This window comes from Glandiceps talaboti, chromosome 16, assembly GCF_964340395.1.
Source record: "Glandiceps talaboti chromosome 16, keGlaTala1.1, whole genome shotgun sequence".
Lineage (NCBI taxonomy): Eukaryota > Metazoa > Hemichordata > Enteropneusta > Spengelidae > Glandiceps > Glandiceps talaboti.
In genome coordinates this window covers 4,720,621-4,741,451 of record NC_135564.1, presented here as the reverse complement: position 1 = coordinate 4,741,451, position 20,831 = coordinate 4,720,621, and the positions used below count along the sequence as shown (strand labels likewise).

The following is a 20,831-nucleotide window of genomic DNA, read 5'->3' as shown; positions in this document are numbered from 1 at the left end:
TACGATTAACGTGTTGCTTCATGCTTGACAGTATGCCGCAACATCAAACTTAGGGGCCTTTAGTAGATATTAGTCAGCTCAAAGCAAGCATTAAATACAGAATATGTCCTAATATTATTCATCTTTATTTTGTTGAAATTGATCAACATTTAAAATTCCACTTTGGCCAAAATAATGGCCATTATTTTTGCATTGGCCACTGGAAAAAATATTGGCCATTATTGTGGCCATGCTAATGAAGGGTGTCCATTTCTACAAAGCCCAAGGGATCATGCAAATTAAATACAACACTACTTTGCAAAGAAAATATTTTATTATGAATTTGTAACATGCTGTACAATCTGATCTGGTACACATAAAGTAATGTTTCTCCATCAAGGTAAAGAAGTACACTGAATTACTATCAAAATGAATAAATAAACATATACACAAAGATAAGGGGTCATATCAACATTGTACATGTAGTGGATTATTAGTACATTTCATTGCACATTAACAACCCCATGACACGTGACTGCCAGTGTGGTGTACTAGGGGCACTTGCCAGTGCATGTGTGTTTGGTAGTGCTCTCTGTAAGTACTTTAACGAACAAAGTGATAAAGGAGACACAGAAAACATTGGAAACACAAGGTAAATACCCCTAGTACCCAGTCTGACATTACTGTGACATGACGTTCTGTTATAATTCCACACATTTATCTGAAACTTCTAAACTGTTGTAAAATGAATACAAGTCATTTCGTGTCCATGGAAGGATTGCATGCTTATTTGCATACATGAATGAAATAATGATTCTAGTATTGTACCACATGCAGTACATAAACCAGTAGAATACACCAAGGCAAGTTTTAAGAGCTACACATGTAATACTGAATATAAGTAAATAGTTGGGGGGTGGGTGGGTGGGTGAGTATTTCATAAAATAATTCTTGTTCATAATCCTAATACAATACAGTGGTTTCTTTGATAACATGGATGTTATAAGATGCACCTGGTCCAATGTTTCTCAGTAAATAGTTACATCTCTACTAATGACACTAGCAGTCTCATAAGTTCACCTCCAAGCTATGCAAATAGTAATAATTTCCTTTGTTGGTTATGAAATCAACTCTACAACTGGTTTCGAATCACTGAAAACACTTCCTTTTACGTACAACACACTAGCCAATCAATACTTGGGGTAACATTCTTTGAGATAAGTCTTCTGCCAGGTATAAATAGTTGTAACAGTTCAGTGAGAAATGTTGGACTTATTACCCAATTCTTACCAGCCAAAGTATCCTTTAGCCTTGGCTTCACTACCACATTGATTAGCACCCCTGTACCATAGACAAGTGTTTGTGTTCAAAATAAGCATGCTAAAACTTGACACTAGAGGGCGCTATATACTGATATCACATGGGATCATGATAAAGTTGTTATTCCTTGGTGTAGCAAGCAAATAGTGTTATGGCTCTGTAAACCAACTTTCTTGTAGCAACTGCTGAATAATAAATGCACATGCTATGAGAAAATAAGAAAATAACAAAGAACAGCCTCATAAAGTCCATATACAATGTAATTTATACTGGTGTACTGATACTAGTTGATAACACAGCTTAAAAATTGAATAGAAGGTTCGCCGAACGACTACGTATCATACACATTTTATGTCCCCCAGAACAATGTAGATAGATAAGAAACAAGCTTCCCACAGACCACTCACTACAAATTTAAACAACACAATCCGACCCCAACCCATACACAGACACAAACAAAGTCCTTGGAACTTTTTAATATCATCACATTGCAGGCTCAGATTTTGACACATACAAATTGAAACTAGCAAGAATTTGAGTCTGCTTGCATGGTTCCCCGTGGTGACATGTGTGTACACATTAAATGCTTGCTTGTCGGCAGGAGTGTGGTGTTGTTTATATTTGTAATGACTGGTCTGTGGGAAGCCTGTTTCTTATCTATCTAAAGTGTTCTTGGGAAACATAAAATGTGTATGACAGCACGGTCTTTTGGCGACCCTTCTATATTTCTCTTGTATTGTAATCATGTCAACAAGTTTAAGCACTCAAAATAAAATGCCGACATAGCATAAACCCTCTAGTTCTCTCACTCTATACTGGGAGACAGTTATGGATACAAAAATTTGCATATGACATCATTCGCATGCATGGAGGGATAAAAGAAATTGAGTTGTTGCTTTACACAATAATTATAATACATCACTTTTCAAAATATCATTCCCACTTCATTACATATTCTAGACAAAACTTCAAATATTGGTATTTATACTTCAGTTTTTTCACTCCTTTTAGCTCATGGAGATAGGAAATATTACATGTAAATAATAACCGACTTGTAACAAGACCCCCTATGTCACTAGTTTATACACGACTAATCACTGATTTGATAAGACCCCCTAGGCCATCACTAATTTATAATAATCCGATGTGTGACAAGGCCCCTTTTGTCACTCTCACTTCATTCTAAACAAAGGTAAATATGTCCCATAATATTTTACTATAACATGCCAGTTTTGGAGCAAGATTTATTTTCTGTTAGCCCAGCTGCTTGTCTAGCTGTAAGACCATGATGCAATTCTGTTAAACTTCAAGAGTGACCACAGGTCACATAATGCCAAAGGTGTTGTTGAGGGCTTGCATCAGAGAGACTGTTTTCCTAAGTTTTTGTTCAGCATCCTTCAGAGTGCAGATCCTAGATCTTGTCAGAGTGCAGATCCTAGGTCTTGTCAGAGTGCAGATCCTAGGTCTTGTTAAAAAGACTAATTTTTTGAAAGCACCAATCAATACAACTATATTTTGTGCTATCCTTTGTGTAGTGCTCAAACCCTTTGTGGATAGATTTGAATTTAATGAAAACAGTCTATCATTTTAAGTAGTTTATAATCAAAATGTGGTTCGACCACATATATAGATGATATGAAATTGTGGATTACTACTTGCAAAATGTGAATATCTTACTGAGACCAAAATGTGAGGACTATGTCATCAAAATGTGAAGACTATGTCACCAAAATGTGAGGACTATTTCATCAAATGTGAGGACTGTCACCAAAATGTAACGATTATGTCATCAAAATGTGAGGACTATGTCACCAAAATGTAAGAACTATCGCAAAAATGTGAGGACTCTGTCATCAAAATGTGAGGACTCGTCACTGAAATGTAAGGACTATGTCATGAGGACTATGGCTCCAAAATGTGAGGACTTGGTCCATAAAATGATGAATAGATAGAGAGATAAGAAGTAATTTGGTGTAAGATGAATGACTTACATAACTTGGACCTTTTGATATTTTGATATGACATTTGCAGATTATGGGACAAAAAAATTAATTCCCAAAGGACTGGTGCAAGTCTACGTAACACTGTGTTGGAGCTTTCATAAATGAACTGTCAACAACTCTTCCATCACTGCTACTTGTTAAATTATTTCTCATGAACTAATGGTCTTCGTTCTTCATCAGGAATACTATCATTGGATGCAGTGTCTGATGGCACTGGGTCATCAGGATTCTGAACAGTACCGTTAGTAGACTGGTGTTCCTCTACTTGCCCCTCACCATTTACACTCCCTCCTCCTGCTCCTCCTCCTGCTGAGTTTGCTGTACCCTGTAATAACATTGCAGACATAAATTAAAGACATATTCACAGGCAATTGTCTTCAAAGAGACTGGCACTGTATTAGCTCAGAGACTTGACAATGCTGTTTGCTAGCCCAAAGACTTGGCTACCTGACTTGACAATGTCATTTGCTAGCCCAATGACTTGGCTATCTGACTTGACAATGTCATTTGTTAGCCCAAGGACTTGGCTATCTGACTTGACAATGTCATTTGTTAGCCCAAAGACTTGGCTACCTGACTTGACAATGTCATTTGCTCGCCCCGAGACTTGGCTATCTGACTTGACAATGTCATTTGTTAGCCCAAGGACTTGGCTATCTGACTTGACAATGTCATTTGCTAGCCCAGAGACGTGGCTATCTATCTTGACAATGTCGCTTGCAAAGAAAGCCAGTATGTCATGTCAGGTAGCCAGAAAGATAGGCTAGTACAGTATATAAATACTTAAACTCTCAATAGTTTGTGGGGATTATTTTGTTCTTGGAGAGAAATTTTGTCATTGGCCAAGGAGAGTGAAAGATAATACAGAATACCATGATTGGCCAGTCAACAGGTGTACATGCAAATAACTCTTGTACCAAGAATTTGAGCAACTTTACACAAGAAAATGATACTGGAGAAAAACACAATGGCAGTGAATTTCTGGTTATTATTTTAGTAGATTAAAAGCTGATAGTACAGAGATTTTTATTGTTTATTAAATACAGACATATTTTAACAAGATTTTTTGTGTGTAACTATTAGTATTTGTACTTGGGTAAAGTGACATTAATAAATTCAACAATAAAAGAAGTAGGAGGTAAAGATAGATGAAACAAACAACGTTAATTATTATATATATAAAACTACATGAAGAGTATGTTTATGGTTTATAGGACATTGTGTTTACAGTTATTACGTAAGTAGTCTAGCTGCTTGACCACTGGGCTTTCTTTTTTATATTAGGCAACCAAATGTTGTACTGCAACTATAGTACATATGATGAGCATTTACGAGCTGCACACCAGAGGTAGTGTTATCATCGGCTTTTGTTCGACAAACGTCCAAACGCAAATCTGAGGTTTTGTTACGCGACTATTATGTAGATTTCAAGGTGACAGAAAAGGTTACATAGTTTATCTTATCTTTATACTATGTGCAATCCAAGTAGTATACTTTCAAACTGGATTCATTTTGTGTTATTCTTTCATGACAGCACACATCTATGTCATAGTATTGGTTCTACATTCATTAAAATATGAATCATAAACCTTCAAAATCACTATTATTACCCCATTTTTTCTTTACATTAAATTTGAATGAAATAATTATATTCTCAATTATTGTTTTTCTTCATTCAGCTGGAAAATACTTGTGACTTGTGGGTTTTGTCAGTACTTGCTTCAAGTCATAGTGACAAGGCCCCTTAGGTCACTCATATTTTCAAATGAAGGAAGACAAATATTAGGGAATAATAACTGTGCTGACTTGTATTTTAACAATGTTTGACCTTTGCAACAATGTTTCATCTCTTAATATTTGGATATATAAGGCAGGTGATATTTAACAAGTTGTTACAAAAACAGTAAGAAAAACAAACAGTGTGGCAATCTATATCACACCAACATAAGACTATCTTGCTTTTAAGTTACTCGTATTCACAATTTTTTACGATTTACAAAGTCTGTCGATAAAATTTACATAAATTAGTGATTTATATATCAAGAATTCCAGTCTTTTGAAATAGTTCACACAATTGAAATTGTTACCGTGTTAGAATTACAATACTTACTGAGAAGTATTGGTATCAGTGGTAGATTTGACTATGGTTGCCTGGCAACATGGACATAAACACCAACAAACAAACAAAACATAACACAAATTGATGACATGGAAATTATAAACGATGGACAAACAGTTTACTTTAAAGACAATGTTTACATAGTGGATACAATGGATAAACAAATTACTTTATAGACAACACAGACGGAACAATTTTAGAGATTTTTAGAGTCATAAATTTTTCTTGTTTATAATAATAATTTTCATGATTTTACAGAAAAACTAGGCATCACATTGTCTAACTGTGTGCCCTCTAGTAAAAGAAAACATTTTTTTGTTTAGGAAGTCAAAATGATGAAACGTCAATTTTTTGAGTCATGGAACGCCAAATTTTGGTGTTACATTGCCTAAGAAGGCACACTGTGGTCTGATGTTTTAATAGGTATTCCAGATATTGTCATATTGGCTATGAGGGCACACAGCACTATGGTTGGATGTGTTATCCAGTTACTATACACTTTTGCACATGTTGAGACACATCAGCTGAAAATGATAGAATATTTGTGTTCACAGCAATTTTGAAATCACCACTTTTAGAATCCAACAAATTAAATATTCCTTGATACTTGGAATGTGGATTTTACTAGGTGCACTTATTATTCTAAAACTGATCAAATAAAATCACATCAAAATGTATGATTTGTATGAAACTTTTCGACATGAGTTAGGAAATGAAGCTATTTATAGGCAAATTTAGATGGTGATGAAGTCAAAAGCTCTCAGCTTTACCACACTATGTTGTGCGTCTTGGTCAAAATTTCACTATTCAAGGTTTAATATTCATGTTAGTAAATGAAGCTACATACATGGTGTTAGTAGGAGTCATATTTATATACTGTACATGACAATTATATTATAAAGCATACAATCTTAAAAATGTACAGCAATTTTATGACTTGAATTTTACACTCAGTGAAGGCATAATGCCAGCATTTAAAGTAAACTGAGATGCAGGGATAAACTGAGATGCAGGGATAATTGAAGCATTTGGTTATAAGGTCATTACCGGTATGCTCAATTCATCAACACACAACTGTGTAGTCATTACGACAGAGATTACTTGCACAGGCGCATTCACATACTAGTGGTATTTTCACTGCAGTGCAACACTGAAAACGTTATTGCATACCTGCATGCAAATTATATGCAAATGTGGACACAATCTTTTGCTACACACGAAATTGTGTGATTTTTAGGGAAATTTGTCGTTTCCGGTAAATGTAATAATAACAGAACCCCATGCCACGTGAGTTCAAGAGTGGGTATCTAGGGGTATTTGCATTCGTGCTTGCAGTGTTTTCTGCTGCACTATGGCCACAGAGAACACTGCAAGCACGACTGCAAATACCACAAGTATGCCACACTTGCACTCACATATCATGGGGTTCTGTCATAGTATCACACACTGTATATACAATTTCATTTCCATACATGGCCAAACTATTTCATTTAGACACATAGTAAGCTTGCAATTTGCAATTTAACTAAATTTTCTATTTTACATAGAAAAGCGCCATAAACTTTTACAATAATTGTAGGTTTTCTTGTAACTGTGACAAGATGAGTTGGTAACATGGGGCAATTCATAAAACAAATCAAGAAACAATTTGCAACAAATTGGAGAATATCTGACGTCGCAAGGCCCTGCAATTGTGTGCAAATGAAGTAATTGCATTGCTCCTCAAGTTGCCTAATGTAAATTTTCCTTATGAATTAAGGGATAGAAATATTATTACGAAAGATGTAGAATACCTTATGATTACCATCCTAACTTTGATTATGGTCATCACATATTAGCAGGAACTATTATTCTGATGTTACATACAACATGTAAACCTTGGCATGCTCATTTTCACAATAATCTACGAAATCGTGGTAAGAATTATATTGAAATATGTACAAGAACACCCTAGTTCTAGCTACAGATTGATGTACTTTTCACTATATCATATTATAAACACAGTTTCAATAAATGTATAACCTTGATAGGTACATGTATATATACGACAATGGTAATCAAGATTTCGGCTTACTGTTGCGACGTGCTGATATAAGTTACTGAATGGACATTGGTTTAATTATGTTCACAGTTGGGTAGAGTTTCTGGTGACTTCCATGATCATATAGGGAACATTTTAGTAATACTTCAAGTGTGTACACTGTCTTGATTACAAGGTGATTATTTCTGCACAACGGAGGCAGCGCTATCACACACTTGTATAATCTATCTAACAACAACGGTTTCAGTCTGTGGTCATCTTTGTATACTGAAAGCTTGTTTGCCACTGTAGTAACTTTTTGAAAGTTCCACTTCGCTGACTGATATACACAGGTTTGAAGATTGTAAAGTTAGACAAGAAACCTTTTTCCTTACTTATACCCAGATTAAGCCCATTTTATCCAGCATTGTTAGTTGCAGAGTGTTTTTTATGTGATAGTGATAGCATACGTTTGTCAATGAAAATGACTATTCACCCGATGTCCATTCCAGAGATGTTTCAGTTCCCGTCTTCTCAATCCAATCACAGCCATCGTACCAACAGTACATGGCACAAGGTACAGCAATGCTGGTTGGCCAGTCTCCATAAATAGTAAAGCAATAAAGCACAGTACTAAACCAATACCATAGGCTGTGAAAATAAAACCAAAGTATTCAATATTAATTGGCTTTACTTTCTAGTACAACTTTTATTAAACTTCTCAATTCCAACCCTTTAAACCTTGCATCTTACTCATAGCAAGAAAACGTTTGAATCTGGAGTTCTAGTGATACTTGTAGTATTGGTGTTATCATGTCCATTAGTTCAAGAAGATCTTAGAGGGATGAAGATAAGGGTCAATAGCTGGCAAAAAATAACCAGCTACCCCGCAGTGTTTTACTGATTACTTTTTTCAAGTACTTGTTTAAAAATTCTGTGTTTCAACCAGTATATTTCCATTGGTGGGCAAATTCATGGGTCTCACTCCAAGATATTACTGCCTACTTTTCACATTTGACCAGCTGATTTTAAAACTAGCTACATCCCTGAATCTTTAGAGATTATAAGAAACTTACCAATAGCTGTAGCTATGTAGTAGACTTTCCCTGATTGTACTTTGAAATCAAATCGACAACCATAGGCTACCAGTAACCCTGTGTTGAATCAAAACAATAGACAGTGATTCAATATCTGTCTATATACATGAAAAATTAATGTATACATAAATCATATCTCTAAATCAAATCATATCAAATCATTTTCAAACTTATACTAAAATCTATTACATAACTGAACATAGATGTTTCCACTTGGAAGTAAAACATCTCTAAATCCTACAAAATTAGTTTGGATAAAATGGTAAAAATTTAGATATGAAAATTACTTGGTACAAAAAAAAAGTTGGTCTTGAATATCAAAGAATGGTCCTATGTAATCTCGTGGCTCTAGATAGATCTAAGATAACAATAATGAGAGAATTGAAACCCTGGCCTTTGTATTATCTCATATATAACACATGGAGTGTCTTACCTGGAACTAAAATATCTCCAAATCCTAACAAAGAATACTGTAAACCATCACATACACTATATGGTGACACTGAGAATCTTGGCACTTTGAGAACAATGGGTATCTGTTGAAAGAAGTAGAGACATCACATAGTGGATATAGTAATGCTGCAATGTACATGGGGAACCAAGTCAGCTGTATACAGTGATTTTGAATGTAGGTACAACTTACCTGAGTTCCCCTGTCATTTGACCAGGGTTCTCTACCAGTGTTTTTGTTAAGGGTGGTAAGTAGGTAAAATATACCTGTGTTCCCCAGTCATTTTACCGGGGTTCCCTACCAAAATTATATGACAATGTATGGGAACTATACCAGTTTTACCAAATTTACCCCTGTCTGTTACCTGGGTTACCCAGTCATTTTACCAGGGTTCCCCACCAAAATTATATTACAATGTATGGGAACTATACCAGTTCTACCAAATTTACCCCTGTCTGTTACCTGGGTTCCAACACCTCAGCAAAAAACACTGTGTATGGGTGTATACCCTGTGTACATGTATGATAATAAATGTATATTTGAAAAAACACTTTCTCACAATTGCTCAAAGTGCCACATAATTATATACCCTGACACAGATATATACAATGGGACAATCTGTGCTGCCTCTATATGCAGATAGGATTAAATCCTTCATTTAACAATCAATGTCCTATGAGGTACCCATTCATACTGTTTGACTGAAGTATTTTACATTTTGCCAATATGCTTTAACCAATCAGTTTCAGTTTAAACATATATTTCATATTACTCTACTGTTTACTTAATTAATCTACACACTGAATCATCAGCAGTGCTAAACAGGAAACTGTTCATATAACTTTACAATGTGCAATCATTCTCTTACCTGTTCTTTGGCACCTCCACCTCCTGTAGCAACTTGTACCATAACACTCTCACCACTCTGATAAAAAAAACAGATGAACACATCATTACACTACATACATTTACACTACACTACGCCACATTACCAGGGGTGAACAAATTGTTTTGTGAACTAGTGGTCCCCGGACCAGTGCCTTAAAAAATCCAGTGGTCCTGCTGAAAGAATTAGTGGTCCCAGGTCCCGCTAATGTGAAACATTAAATCTTACCTATGAATCTGTATATTCAGACGACTTTTTAACATACATGTAGTTAGGTACTGGTCCAACGGACCAGACAAGGTAAAATTTGTGTGGTCCGCCTAAAAAAATCGCTGACTACGCTACACTACACTACACTACACTATGCCATGCCACGCCATGCCACACCACACCACACCACACCACCCTACACTACACATCATATATGTATCGATACACTTTGCTATGTTGTGCAATTCAAATGTCTCTGGCAACTTGTATTATTTCATGTTTACCACTCAGTAATCAATAAATTAACCTAAACATATTACTAAAACTATGTGCAATGTTATACAGTGACATTATCTTACATACATTTGTAATATTTATATTACTAGTATCACTCCACAAATCTACACGTATACACCACTGCACACTGATTGTTTTATGGAGCCATCACCTATGGCAACCTGTAACTTCCTCACTTTCTACATCCCAATATTTGTCTTAAGAAGAATAAAGGTTTTGAGATGAAAGCTTACCTTTGTAAAATATGGTGTAATGAAGACAAAGAAAATATCATACAGAAACAGAATAGACAGCAAGATGAAACATATCTGAAATGAGAAAAAAATAGATATTGAAATATTAGTCAGTACAGAGATTTTGGCAATGATGTAGTGAAATCCTACTAGTCAGAACATTCGCTACACACATCACTGATAATACTGAAAAATGTCAAGTAATGAAATATACCATGTCAGCTGACGTGAAGTACAGATGTAAACAAAAGTTATTGTAATTTACATGTTGAGGGCGTTATATCACTGTAATGTGCTGGCAAATATATTGGACTGAGCATTGTCAAATGAACAGACACAACTTGTAAATATCTGAATATTACTAGTCTAGTTTCTATAAGTGTAACCGTTTGACTATACTACATGACAGTCCATCTGGTAGTCCATGGAGATGATCGTAGCATGTACAGTATTGGGATTACACTAGATCATTACATCACAAAAATGTTCAGTTTAGAAATACTAAACACTGACCTTAAAATTTGGTAGTCGTACTGTTTTAAGTAAATGAATACTGAAAGCAACTCCCATCATATCTTGCATAATCCATGCCCAGTCTTGATGGCGATACACAAACCACAATGCACAGAAAGTAATCGATAACAATGCTAATAGCAGACTTCTAACTTCCACTTGTAGACATTTAGATGATGATTTTGAACTTGGTATTCTAGAAAAAATAGAGTTACATTAAGTGTGCCCTCTAAGCCAATTTGACGTGCCACTGACGCACACAATTTCTAGTGACGCACTAAAATTTGGTGTTCCGCGATCTCTTACTATGTGGTGACTCACAAGAAATCACAGTTTTTCTCCCTCTGACTCACAAAAACTGAATTTGGCTATCATTAGAGGGCACACTGGATTCATTGATAAAGTTTGCACTCCACAAGAAGAGTTTATATGAATACAGTGTATGCATGAACTGGGTATTATAACAGAATTACAATGATATTTCATTGTACAGGTAAACATTGCATAATTAATTATTGAAACCGTGTTCCATTCCATCAATTCATGGCTCTTTTTTTCTGATCTATGTATTAAATGAAATATGGTAATGAGCCACTGTTGTCCATGTTCATAAAAACACACTTGGTGATTGAACTACACAAAAACTATGCGTATTTGTAAAATGAGGGCACTCTCTCCTATAAATATATTACTGGTGGTTTGTAGTGATGGAACAAGAATCACACAGTGTGTATCATGTGTCATGTGGTTTAGTTTTTGGTAAGATAAATCAATACTAATCATCCAATGTATACACTGTAGCCATGATTTACTTACTTGTACATTCCAATAGGTATCTTCTCAACTAGTGGTGTCAGACAGGCATGGATACCTGCTGCAGCTGCTACACAGAATAACACTATGATCACATATACTGTAGGAGAGAGCAAACAAAGCAATAATCACAAACATGTATCATGTATCATGTATGGTGTAGGAAGAGAGAAAGAACAACAACAAAGATATGTGAAGACTAGACATATTATATATATATATGTTTACTGTAGATATCCACTGCTTCTCTTGGACTGTCATTAGTTTTGGCACTGTAGCTAGTGATGAGATTTACTTTTAGTTTCAAAGTTAGTTTAAGTCGTACACCCATGCTTAGTTTGAGATCTATTGGCAATTTAAGACTGACTGCTATAAAATTGCATTTTTACTCAGACATGTCCTAGTACTCCAACTATCTATGTTTTTCTAAGATTAGACCATGGTGAGATTTGGACTGAATATAAAGATAATTTAAAGTGGAAAACTTACCAATATAATCATAGAAGAAATACAACAATAATAACATTGTTATAATCATTACAACAAATATTAATATCATAACAGCACTGACATCCATAATAGGTTCTTCATCATCATCATCGTCGTCTTCTGATTTGCCATCCTCTAAACCACGACGCAGACGTGCTAGTTTTTTCTTGTCTCTGTTGGTAAAAAACAAGACTGAGTAAACTACAACCCATGAAAAAAACATCAGTGTGCTTGTTTACTTGTGGTAAGCAGGAATGAGAGTTTCCTACAAAGACATAATTAGTGTCGGTAACTCATCAAAGCATAAACACCAAAGGAGTCAGGATCCACATAACTCTGTTTACTGATACAAGGATACATGTTATAATAATCAAGTACAAATGTTACATGATATCTTCCACAGATTTATACAAACTGATAAACCATCACCTTAACCTACATCAGAGGCACCCCTTGTTGTTTTTGCATCAGTTGTATTGCTGTTTTTACTTAATTTTTGTCTCTGTGTGAAGTCTTTCCTTGGCTCACTTCATTCAAACAAACACACTGGTGTTTTTTCATGAGTTGTATATGGGAGAAAATGGAAGATTATATATAAGTGCAATGTATGTTGGAGAAGTTGGAAACCACTTATAGAAATACTTTACCACTAAATCATCAATCCAAATAGACAAATACCTTTCTGACCATAAGCTAAGTAAGAATCATTCCCATCTATACATAACATAGTACACAGTGAAAGACTTACAGTTTGTGAGCTGTTAGACCAGCCCAGTATGAACCAACTACAACTGTACCAACAGCCATTGACCAGATTAATATAAGATTATAGTCAACTCTGGTTGTATCTTCTGGTGCATATAAAACTGCTGCTACATTGTCACTCAGTGCCTGGAGAGATGAACAACCATATATCAAATACAGGATCAACTTTATTGAATTCATTTGTCAATAACTGTTTACAAACTAAGATCAGAGTGTAAGCTTGTGAAAACAAAAACAGAGCCCATGGCATTGTGCACAACTGAAATTGAAATCCAAGTAGTTATTTTATAAAGAAGGTATTTCTTTTAGTGTGTAGATCTGCTGAGTTGTTTCGAAGGTTGAATTTCTTACCAAAACTCAGAAATAATACGTATATTAGTAGTTTTATAACAATTTCATCAACTGCTGTTCGTCTATACCCTAGAAACATCATCACTAAATTTGAACAGAAAATTAGCCATGTAGCTTTGAAGTTTTAGCTTTTTGACAAGAAATCATGTAAGTATGTGAGGGGGGTGGGGGGGGGGGAGATTATACAGGAAGGACGTCCATCTCTAAATCATGCTATTTGACAAGCAAGGGGAGGGGGAGATGGAATTGTGAAATCTTCCATCTTCTGGACTACTCTAAAAGCAATGGGAGGGGGAGGGAGAAAGCACATCTCTTTGACTATTTTATTTGATGATCAATGGGAGGGGAATACCATAGTTATGATTTTCATCTTCTGGACAATTCATGAAGATGGAGGGGGGGGGGGTGTAGGACACTGTAAATCTCACCTTTATGGTATCTGCATCTTTCTCTGTGATAACAGCTACTGGAATATGAACATCTTTATATTCACTTTCATTGGCACTAGGAACAACCTGATAAGAGAGAGACACAAATCAGTCTATTTAGTTCATAATGTCACCTATAAATTTATCTAATACAACATTTTATGTATCAAACATGTCATGGACAAAGAATTCTTATTTCTGTCCATTTAGTAAAGAATGTTTGGGGAACCCTGGTAACAGGAAGAGGGAAAAGTTGCATAGTTTCCCATATAATCTACTATAATTTGGTTTGGGAACCCAGGTAAAGTTATTGGGGAATGTTCAACCCAGTAGATTTTACCTCCTAACTGCCTTTAACAAAAACACTGGTAAACTCTGTATGTAAAGTGTAACTCACATTTGCAACAAAGAAGCATAAATTAAATGGTTATAGACAACAACAACAACAACAACAACAACAACAACAACAACAACAACAGAGTTGCTGCACATAAAAGCTTAGGATTTGTTTTGTTTTGTATTAAACCACTCGTGGAGTTAAACATGCACAAATATATTAAATTTGACAAATATTTGACCACTATCACTAGTGCAATGTTATCAATTGAAAAGTCAATTAGAACAGAATGACGTAGTGAATGATAGTGTTGATATAATTAATCTTTGTTTTTTTGGCAGATTCAGCATTCTATGAGATATTACTGACATTTTGTACAATGTATTCCTGTTGTAGCTAATCAACATTTCAAAATTTCTCTGTTATTTAGTTATATACAAAAATGTACATGTAGAAGATTTTTTCTCTGCTATAATGAATGTATACTGTTATCTTGATATTACCTTGTGATACATACAGTGTGAGAAAACAAATACAAAGATTGAGAAATTCAACAAACCACAAGTGTTCTATCTAACTTGTAGCAAATTTTGTATACTGTGTCACTGTAAACTTGATATCGAACAATGCTCTGACTCGTGATGGGTCAGTTTGACTTACAAAAAAGTAAATAAGCAAGCCTAAAACAGGTACCACAAGGTCAGATTCATGTTGGTAAAATTTGGATATATTGATATCACTGAATGAATGTTATTCAGTACCTTCAAATTTCAATGAGTCACAAGGACTGCCAAAGTTTCCGTAACTCTGCAAAACAGTTGGTCCTTGCGGAAATATGTTGGTCTCGGACCAAAGGACCAATGTTGATTTCACACACGTACTGGATACATATATATTGATAAAATCTTACCAGACTTTTGCTGGCTACAACAATTCCTTCTCCAACATTGTTTTGAACTGTTATAGCTTTGTTATAAAATGTGCAGTTTCCTCTGGATACTGTCACTAGTTTCTGATTGATTAACTCTGGATGTTCAGCACTGCCACATAGGATTTCTGGACGTAAATCTACATAAGGATAGTATTTCTGAACAAGGCAAGAAACAAACAAGTGTTACTATTAGTACTTGCAAAATTAACAATAGACTTGCTTAAAACAATAAATTTTCTCTAATTTTGCTTTTTTGGGGGGCTTCCAATAAAATAATGACAGAATCCCATGATACGTGAGTGCAAGTGTGGTGTATTCTGGGTATTTGCACAAGCTCTTGTAGCATTTCTCTGAGACCATACATTCACAAGCACAGCGCATGAAAGTGCACCAGAAAACACTGCAAGCACAAGTGCAAATATCCCTGAGTACCCACACAGAAACTCACATGTACCCACACTAGAACTCACACGGTATCTGGGTTTTGTTATCATTACATGTGTTTATAAGAGACAGTAAAGTTTGCAACTACACACTTTCGTGTACAATTAACGATTGCGCCCTCATTTGAATGCAGACATGCAATAATTTTATTTTATAATGTGCCTTTTCTTCTGAGAGGTCAAGGCGCCCACAATTATTACCCCTGGCATGGATCAACGGCACCACAATGGCCCTTTACACTTCCTCAACTCCCTGGGAAGGCTTTATAATTCAAATAATAAGACTATTGTGTAAATATATGGACCCTACAGAAAGGATCTTACCAGTACAATGGGAATGTATAAACTCTAATACAGTTTTCACATCATGGTGACTGTCAGACTCAAACCAAAGCTTTCACTTACAGATAATGTTGAACACAATATAGAGTAACAGATACAATGTCTTTTTAAAAAGTAAGTAACCAAAATTTAGCGAATATGTCTTTGGTTATTTGATGAAAAAAAATGTCCAAGTTGCAGCTAGTGCAGGGGTAATAATTATGTCTGTCAAATTATAAACTACAATGTCCTCCTACAAATACTTACAATCTGTTCAAGGGTTGTTGGTATTTCCTGAAACTCTGGATTATACATAACACAGAAATCTGTGTTTTTATCGCCATATTGAACATTCAACAAGCCATAATCTGCTGTCACCTGTCAATGGAAAATCAGACCAATGCCAAATCAAGATTAGCAGAAAAAAACAACAAAAATTGATATTTCATGACATACACCAGCATCATTAACACTACACAAAACAGATGGACACATGTTTACATGTACTTTGTTGATAGGGGCAAACAGAAGCAAACACTGACATCCGGGTTAAACACGTAATAAATGGGTTAGCACTACTTGCGTACTAGGAACATTATGGAAGTCATGTGATAGGTTTATGGCAAGCTGTCACCACCGATCATAAAATGTACATGTAATAAAGCAATCAACAGTGAAACAATGGCAATCAACACTTCCTTATTCAGGCGAAATACACCGATTTATAATGAAAGAATTTGCATGAACTGCTGATCACGGTGATTCTATTGAGCTCGCTTTTGTAGTATTATTCACGTTTATGTTTTGGTTCAAACGAATATCATGAAAGCTTGCTCCATAATCTCGTTGGCCTCTGGCATCATCAACGTATTTACACTGCAGTGCCACTGTTCGTATGCTTGGTGCGACTAGTAGTTTCGCGTGCCAGAAAAATAGATCGACCTAAAATTATGCTCTAAAAGCGACCAGATGAACAGTCTCCGCATCTCTTCTTGATATACCCACAACTAAATTGTAAAATTATTACGATTACCTGAGTTAGGGAGAAAATCACCAGCAGGAGAGAGTGTTTCATTACAAGTCCTGCCATTTTGTTTGTAGCCTCCTGGGTAAGGACCTTTAACTTGGCAATAAATATAGTTCTGTATTTCTAATTTTAGTGCATATAGAGAATAAGAACCAACTTAAATGTTAAATACAAAATGGAGAAACATATAATAACTATTGCAATGAAATGATTTCACACCCTCAAAAAATCGATGGGTATTTAAAGAATATGAAGGGGGCCTAGGAATATTTTATTAATATTGAAGAAACTAGGGAGTAATTTCGTACCACAAACGACTCAAGATGGCGGTAAGTTCACACATGTAAAAACACCTCTGACTGAGTGTTCTGCATCAGTGTATGTGCTATTTCGATCGTACCTACGTACCCACAGGGCCCGTTTGTTGATACTTAGCCTTAAGTGGAGATTGAATCCAAAACGTATGAAAGTTGGAAAGGGGTATGGTACATTTCCCTTAGATCATGGTAAAGCTAAGTTGCACTGTATTATCTCCGGGTCCCTTTGCAGAAATCGTCTTGATCATTGTTATGTCCTTATGATGTGAATGACGCTGCATCGATGATCAAGTACTTAATGAATATATTTTTGGGGTGAAGGGAAAGTGGTGAGTTTGAAGGAAGAGCTGGAGGCAAATTAGAAGCCTACTAGTGTGAATAATATACACTGTAGTCCAATGGATTATTAGGTTAAAAAGTATAAAACTGATGATATTTACAACATGATCTTACCTTGGAGGAATTATACTGACGATCTTACAATGTATTATTTATCTCATTATTACACGTGTCACTTAGCACTTAGTCTAGAATTCAGTCATCATTTGAGGATTGTTGTGTTTGCCATTCTCCTACCACTACTAGGAATGGTAAGAGCAAATTCTAGGCTGGATTTCTAGTTGGAACTTTAGGTCATTAAGACAACAGAAATTCTCTATATAATACAGTTGTCTGAGATGCAATCAATAAAATGGCTGTACGTTTGGTTGCATTCAATTTGAAGATCTTCAAACTACTACAAATTTGGGAGAAGAAATGCTATCAAATATAAGTACATGTACTTTGACAGAGTCACATGACATTGTGAGTGTATGTGTGGTTGTGTACCCATGGTTACGGTACATGTTCATTTGCAGGAGTGCTCAAGTCAATGGTTGTGGTGTTTGCTATGGTTGTACTTTCATGGGTGAAGTGATTGAAAGTGTAGGCAGTAGCGAAAGACACCTCTTCAGCATTTATATAAGTACAAATACCCCTTAGTAACACAATAGCTATTTATCCAAAACAAACAAATTTCTCCAAGATCGTACTGCGCGATGACATTATTTCAAGTGTCAATTAATGTCACACACTCATTTGTATATAATTCTCATACAGGTATGCAATGTTCTCTGTATTGCAATGGAGTGCAAATACCACTAGTATATGCATGTCTCCTTGTGCACGTAATCACTGGTTCAAATTGTATCATGTTCATTTGTGTGTCTGTAGTGTGAAGTACATGTATGTGAGGATTATTGTTACCTAACACACACATCACAAATCTAAGTACCTTGTATGTATTAAGTAATTATATACCTGTGTGTGTGTGTGTGTGTGTGTGTGTGTGTGTGTGTGTGTGTGTGTGTGTGTGTGTGTGTGTGTGTGATTGCCTCTACAGTGACCAAAGTTATTGAATAAATAAGTGTTTCATGACATATATCAATTTACAAATTTGACATTTTGGTTTCTAATTTTATGATTTTATGTGAAGGACAAAGAAAAAAAGAAGAAGGAAAGTATCCTAGATTTGACCAAGTACATTGACAAACCAATCAGAGTTAAGTTTCAGGGAGGCAGAGAAGGTATGTACATATAATGATAGTCATAGTAACACTTGTAAAGTGCCATATATCCTAAAATTTGATAGGTGCTGAAACTTAAAAAGTGATAAAAACTACTAGTTCAAAACACGTTAAAATGAGTCACAAAAGTCACTGACAATAAAAGAATCCCTTGTAATAAACAAGAATCACTGGTAAAAAGTCACTTGTAAAGCAGTCACTTGTGATAGAAAAAAAGTCACTTGTAAAACAGTCAGTTGTAATAGAAAAAAGTCACTTATACAATCGATTCAAGATGATTTCATTACTCTGGTTGCAAATTTAAACAATTCAAATGCTGATATGATCTTTTTGTCACTGCAGTAGTCTTAGTCTATAAGCAGAACACATGGAATAATTTATAAAACAGGAAATGGGACATATTGCTAGATTGCATATAGAGTCAGTGTTTCAATGAATGTTGATAATATTGTTATCAAAACACTAACTGAGAGATAATTGTGTTTTCAGTTTTTAAGACGTTAATGCAAAATAAGTTAAATCATTGTGTGATCAAGGTCTGTGGTAGATTAATCAAAGCTTGTAATTGTTTTACCATTCCAAAGTAACAATATTTTGCTCTAATCTTAATTCTTGAAACCATGACAAAATCCATGTTGAGTATTGATTGAAAATTGCAATGGTCAACAAAATGATTGCTTTGCTACATATACATATTTTGAACTCAAGTTTTTATCTCTTTTTTTTTTAATGTCAACAGCAAGTGGAATTTTGAAAGGATTTGATCCTCTTTTAAATTTGGTAATAGATGGAACCACAGAGTACATGAGAGGTAAGAAATACCAATATATAGATTATTCTCATCAGTTAAACTAAATTTACCTGTATTAGCCAGCGACTTGGCTATCTGACTTGACATACTGGCTTCACAGTATAGCCCAGAGACTTGGCTATCTGACTTGACATACTGGCTTGTCAGTATAGCCCAGAGACTTGGCTATCTGACTTGACATACTGGCTTGTACAGTATAGCCCAGAGACTTGGCTATCTGACTTGACATACTGGCCTGTACAGTATAGCCCAGAGACTTGGCTATCTGACTTGACATACTGGCTTGTACAGTATAGCCCAGAGACTTGACTATCTGGCTTTCCATATGGCCAACAGTCTCTCTCTGGGTTACACCTCTACCCAAGTCAACAGTTTCTAGTGTCATTGCTAATTTTTCACTGTATTGATTTCAGATCCAGATGACCCATACAAACTGACAGATGAAACCAGACTTTTAGGATTGGTGGTTTGTCGTGGTACTTCAGTAGTTTTGATTTGTCCTTCAGACAGTATGGAACCCATTGCTAACCCATTTGTACAGCAAGAAGGATGAAATATAAACAATCAATGTTTTCAATTTCTGTTTCATTTATATAGTACCCATTACTGCCATGAATATCTGGTGATGTAGTGTTTTTCAAGGATGTTATATTTCCTGTAAGATTTAGAAATTCATTTTATTCTGTGGTACTTTCTTTTTATAAATGCAAAGCTAGTCATAAGTACCTTTACTGAAGAGTTTGACCACCTGACAAGTTCCCAATCATGCCACTGAGGGCGCTGTTGACATAAAAAGCAGTGATATTGATGACACACTACATGAAGTGTAGTATAGTTTTGTTAATCATAGTCAGGTTTTGGTCCAACTGAGATCATAGTAATATTTAAAACTTTGTTTTTGTACTTCATATCTAGAAGAAAAAAATATCAAATAAATATTTTATCTCCAGATTGACTGTAGTGCTATTCATTTCAGTGACCTCATTTGACTTCACTGTCTGTGCTAGTACTCTGTTAAAAGTAAAATCAGTAGTGCTATAGACAAGAAAGTGTGTGTATGTACGATTGTGTAGGTGCTCGACTTGCAGTAAAACCAAATGTTCTT

At 35.3% G+C, this 20,831-nt stretch overlaps 2 protein-coding genes across 2 annotated transcripts; one reads left to right on the top strand and one right to left on the bottom strand.

Annotated features, from left to right (window-relative positions):
- Window positions 1-338: 338 nt before the first annotated feature.
- LOC144447313 (signal peptide peptidase-like 2A) lies at window positions 339-17,089 on the bottom strand. Its single transcript, XM_078137267.1, has 14 exons — window positions 17,040-17,089; window positions 16,274-16,384; window positions 15,222-15,398; window positions 13,975-14,061; window positions 13,179-13,321; window positions 12,431-12,603; window positions 11,945-12,041; window positions 11,129-11,324; window positions 10,616-10,690; window positions 9,858-9,914; window positions 8,972-9,074; window positions 8,518-8,595; window positions 7,938-8,092; window positions 339-3,627 (listed from the first exon to the last, which is right to left on the bottom strand). Exons 1-14 carry the CDS (start codon window positions 17,079-17,081, stop codon window positions 3,445-3,447), a joined length of 1,677 nt encoding a protein of 558 aa, XP_077993393.1. The 5' UTR covers window positions 17,082-17,089; the 3' UTR covers window positions 339-3,444.
- A 255-nt stretch (window positions 17,090-17,344) lies between these two features.
- On the top strand, window positions 17,345-20,598 carry LOC144447562 (U6 snRNA-associated Sm-like protein LSm7). Its single transcript, XM_078137623.1, has 4 exons — window positions 17,345-17,362; window positions 18,825-18,915; window positions 19,655-19,726; window positions 20,140-20,598. The coding sequence occupies exons 1-4, from the start codon at window positions 17,357-17,359 to the stop codon at window positions 20,277-20,279; spliced, it is 309 nt and encodes a 102-aa protein (XP_077993749.1). The 5' UTR covers window positions 17,345-17,356; the 3' UTR covers window positions 20,280-20,598.
- Window positions 20,599-20,831: the final 233 nt, after the last annotated feature.

Bases quoted from the DNA above. Each gene is read 5' to 3' on its own strand.
- LOC144447562 (XM_078137623.1), top strand. The intron at 18,916-19,654 runs GTATGTACATAT...TAATGTCAACAG, and splicing joins GTTTCAGGGAGGCAGAGAAG to CAAGTGGAATTTTGAAAGGA. The intron at 19,727-20,139 runs GTAAGAAATACC...TATTGATTTCAG, and splicing joins AACCACAGAGTACATGAGAG to ATCCAGATGACCCATACAAA.
- LOC144447313 (XM_078137267.1), bottom strand. From the start codon at position 17,081: ATGAAACACTCTCTCCTGCTGGTGATTTTCTCCCTAACTCAG. The intron at 9,075-9,857 runs GTAAGAGAATGA...TTCTTTCAACAG, and splicing joins GTGGAGGTGCCAAAGAACAG to ATACCCATTGTTCTCAAAGT. The intron at 3,628-7,937 runs GTGAATAGTCAT...ATGTTATTACAG, and splicing joins ATCTCTGGAATGGACATCGG to GGTACAGCAAACTCAGCAGG.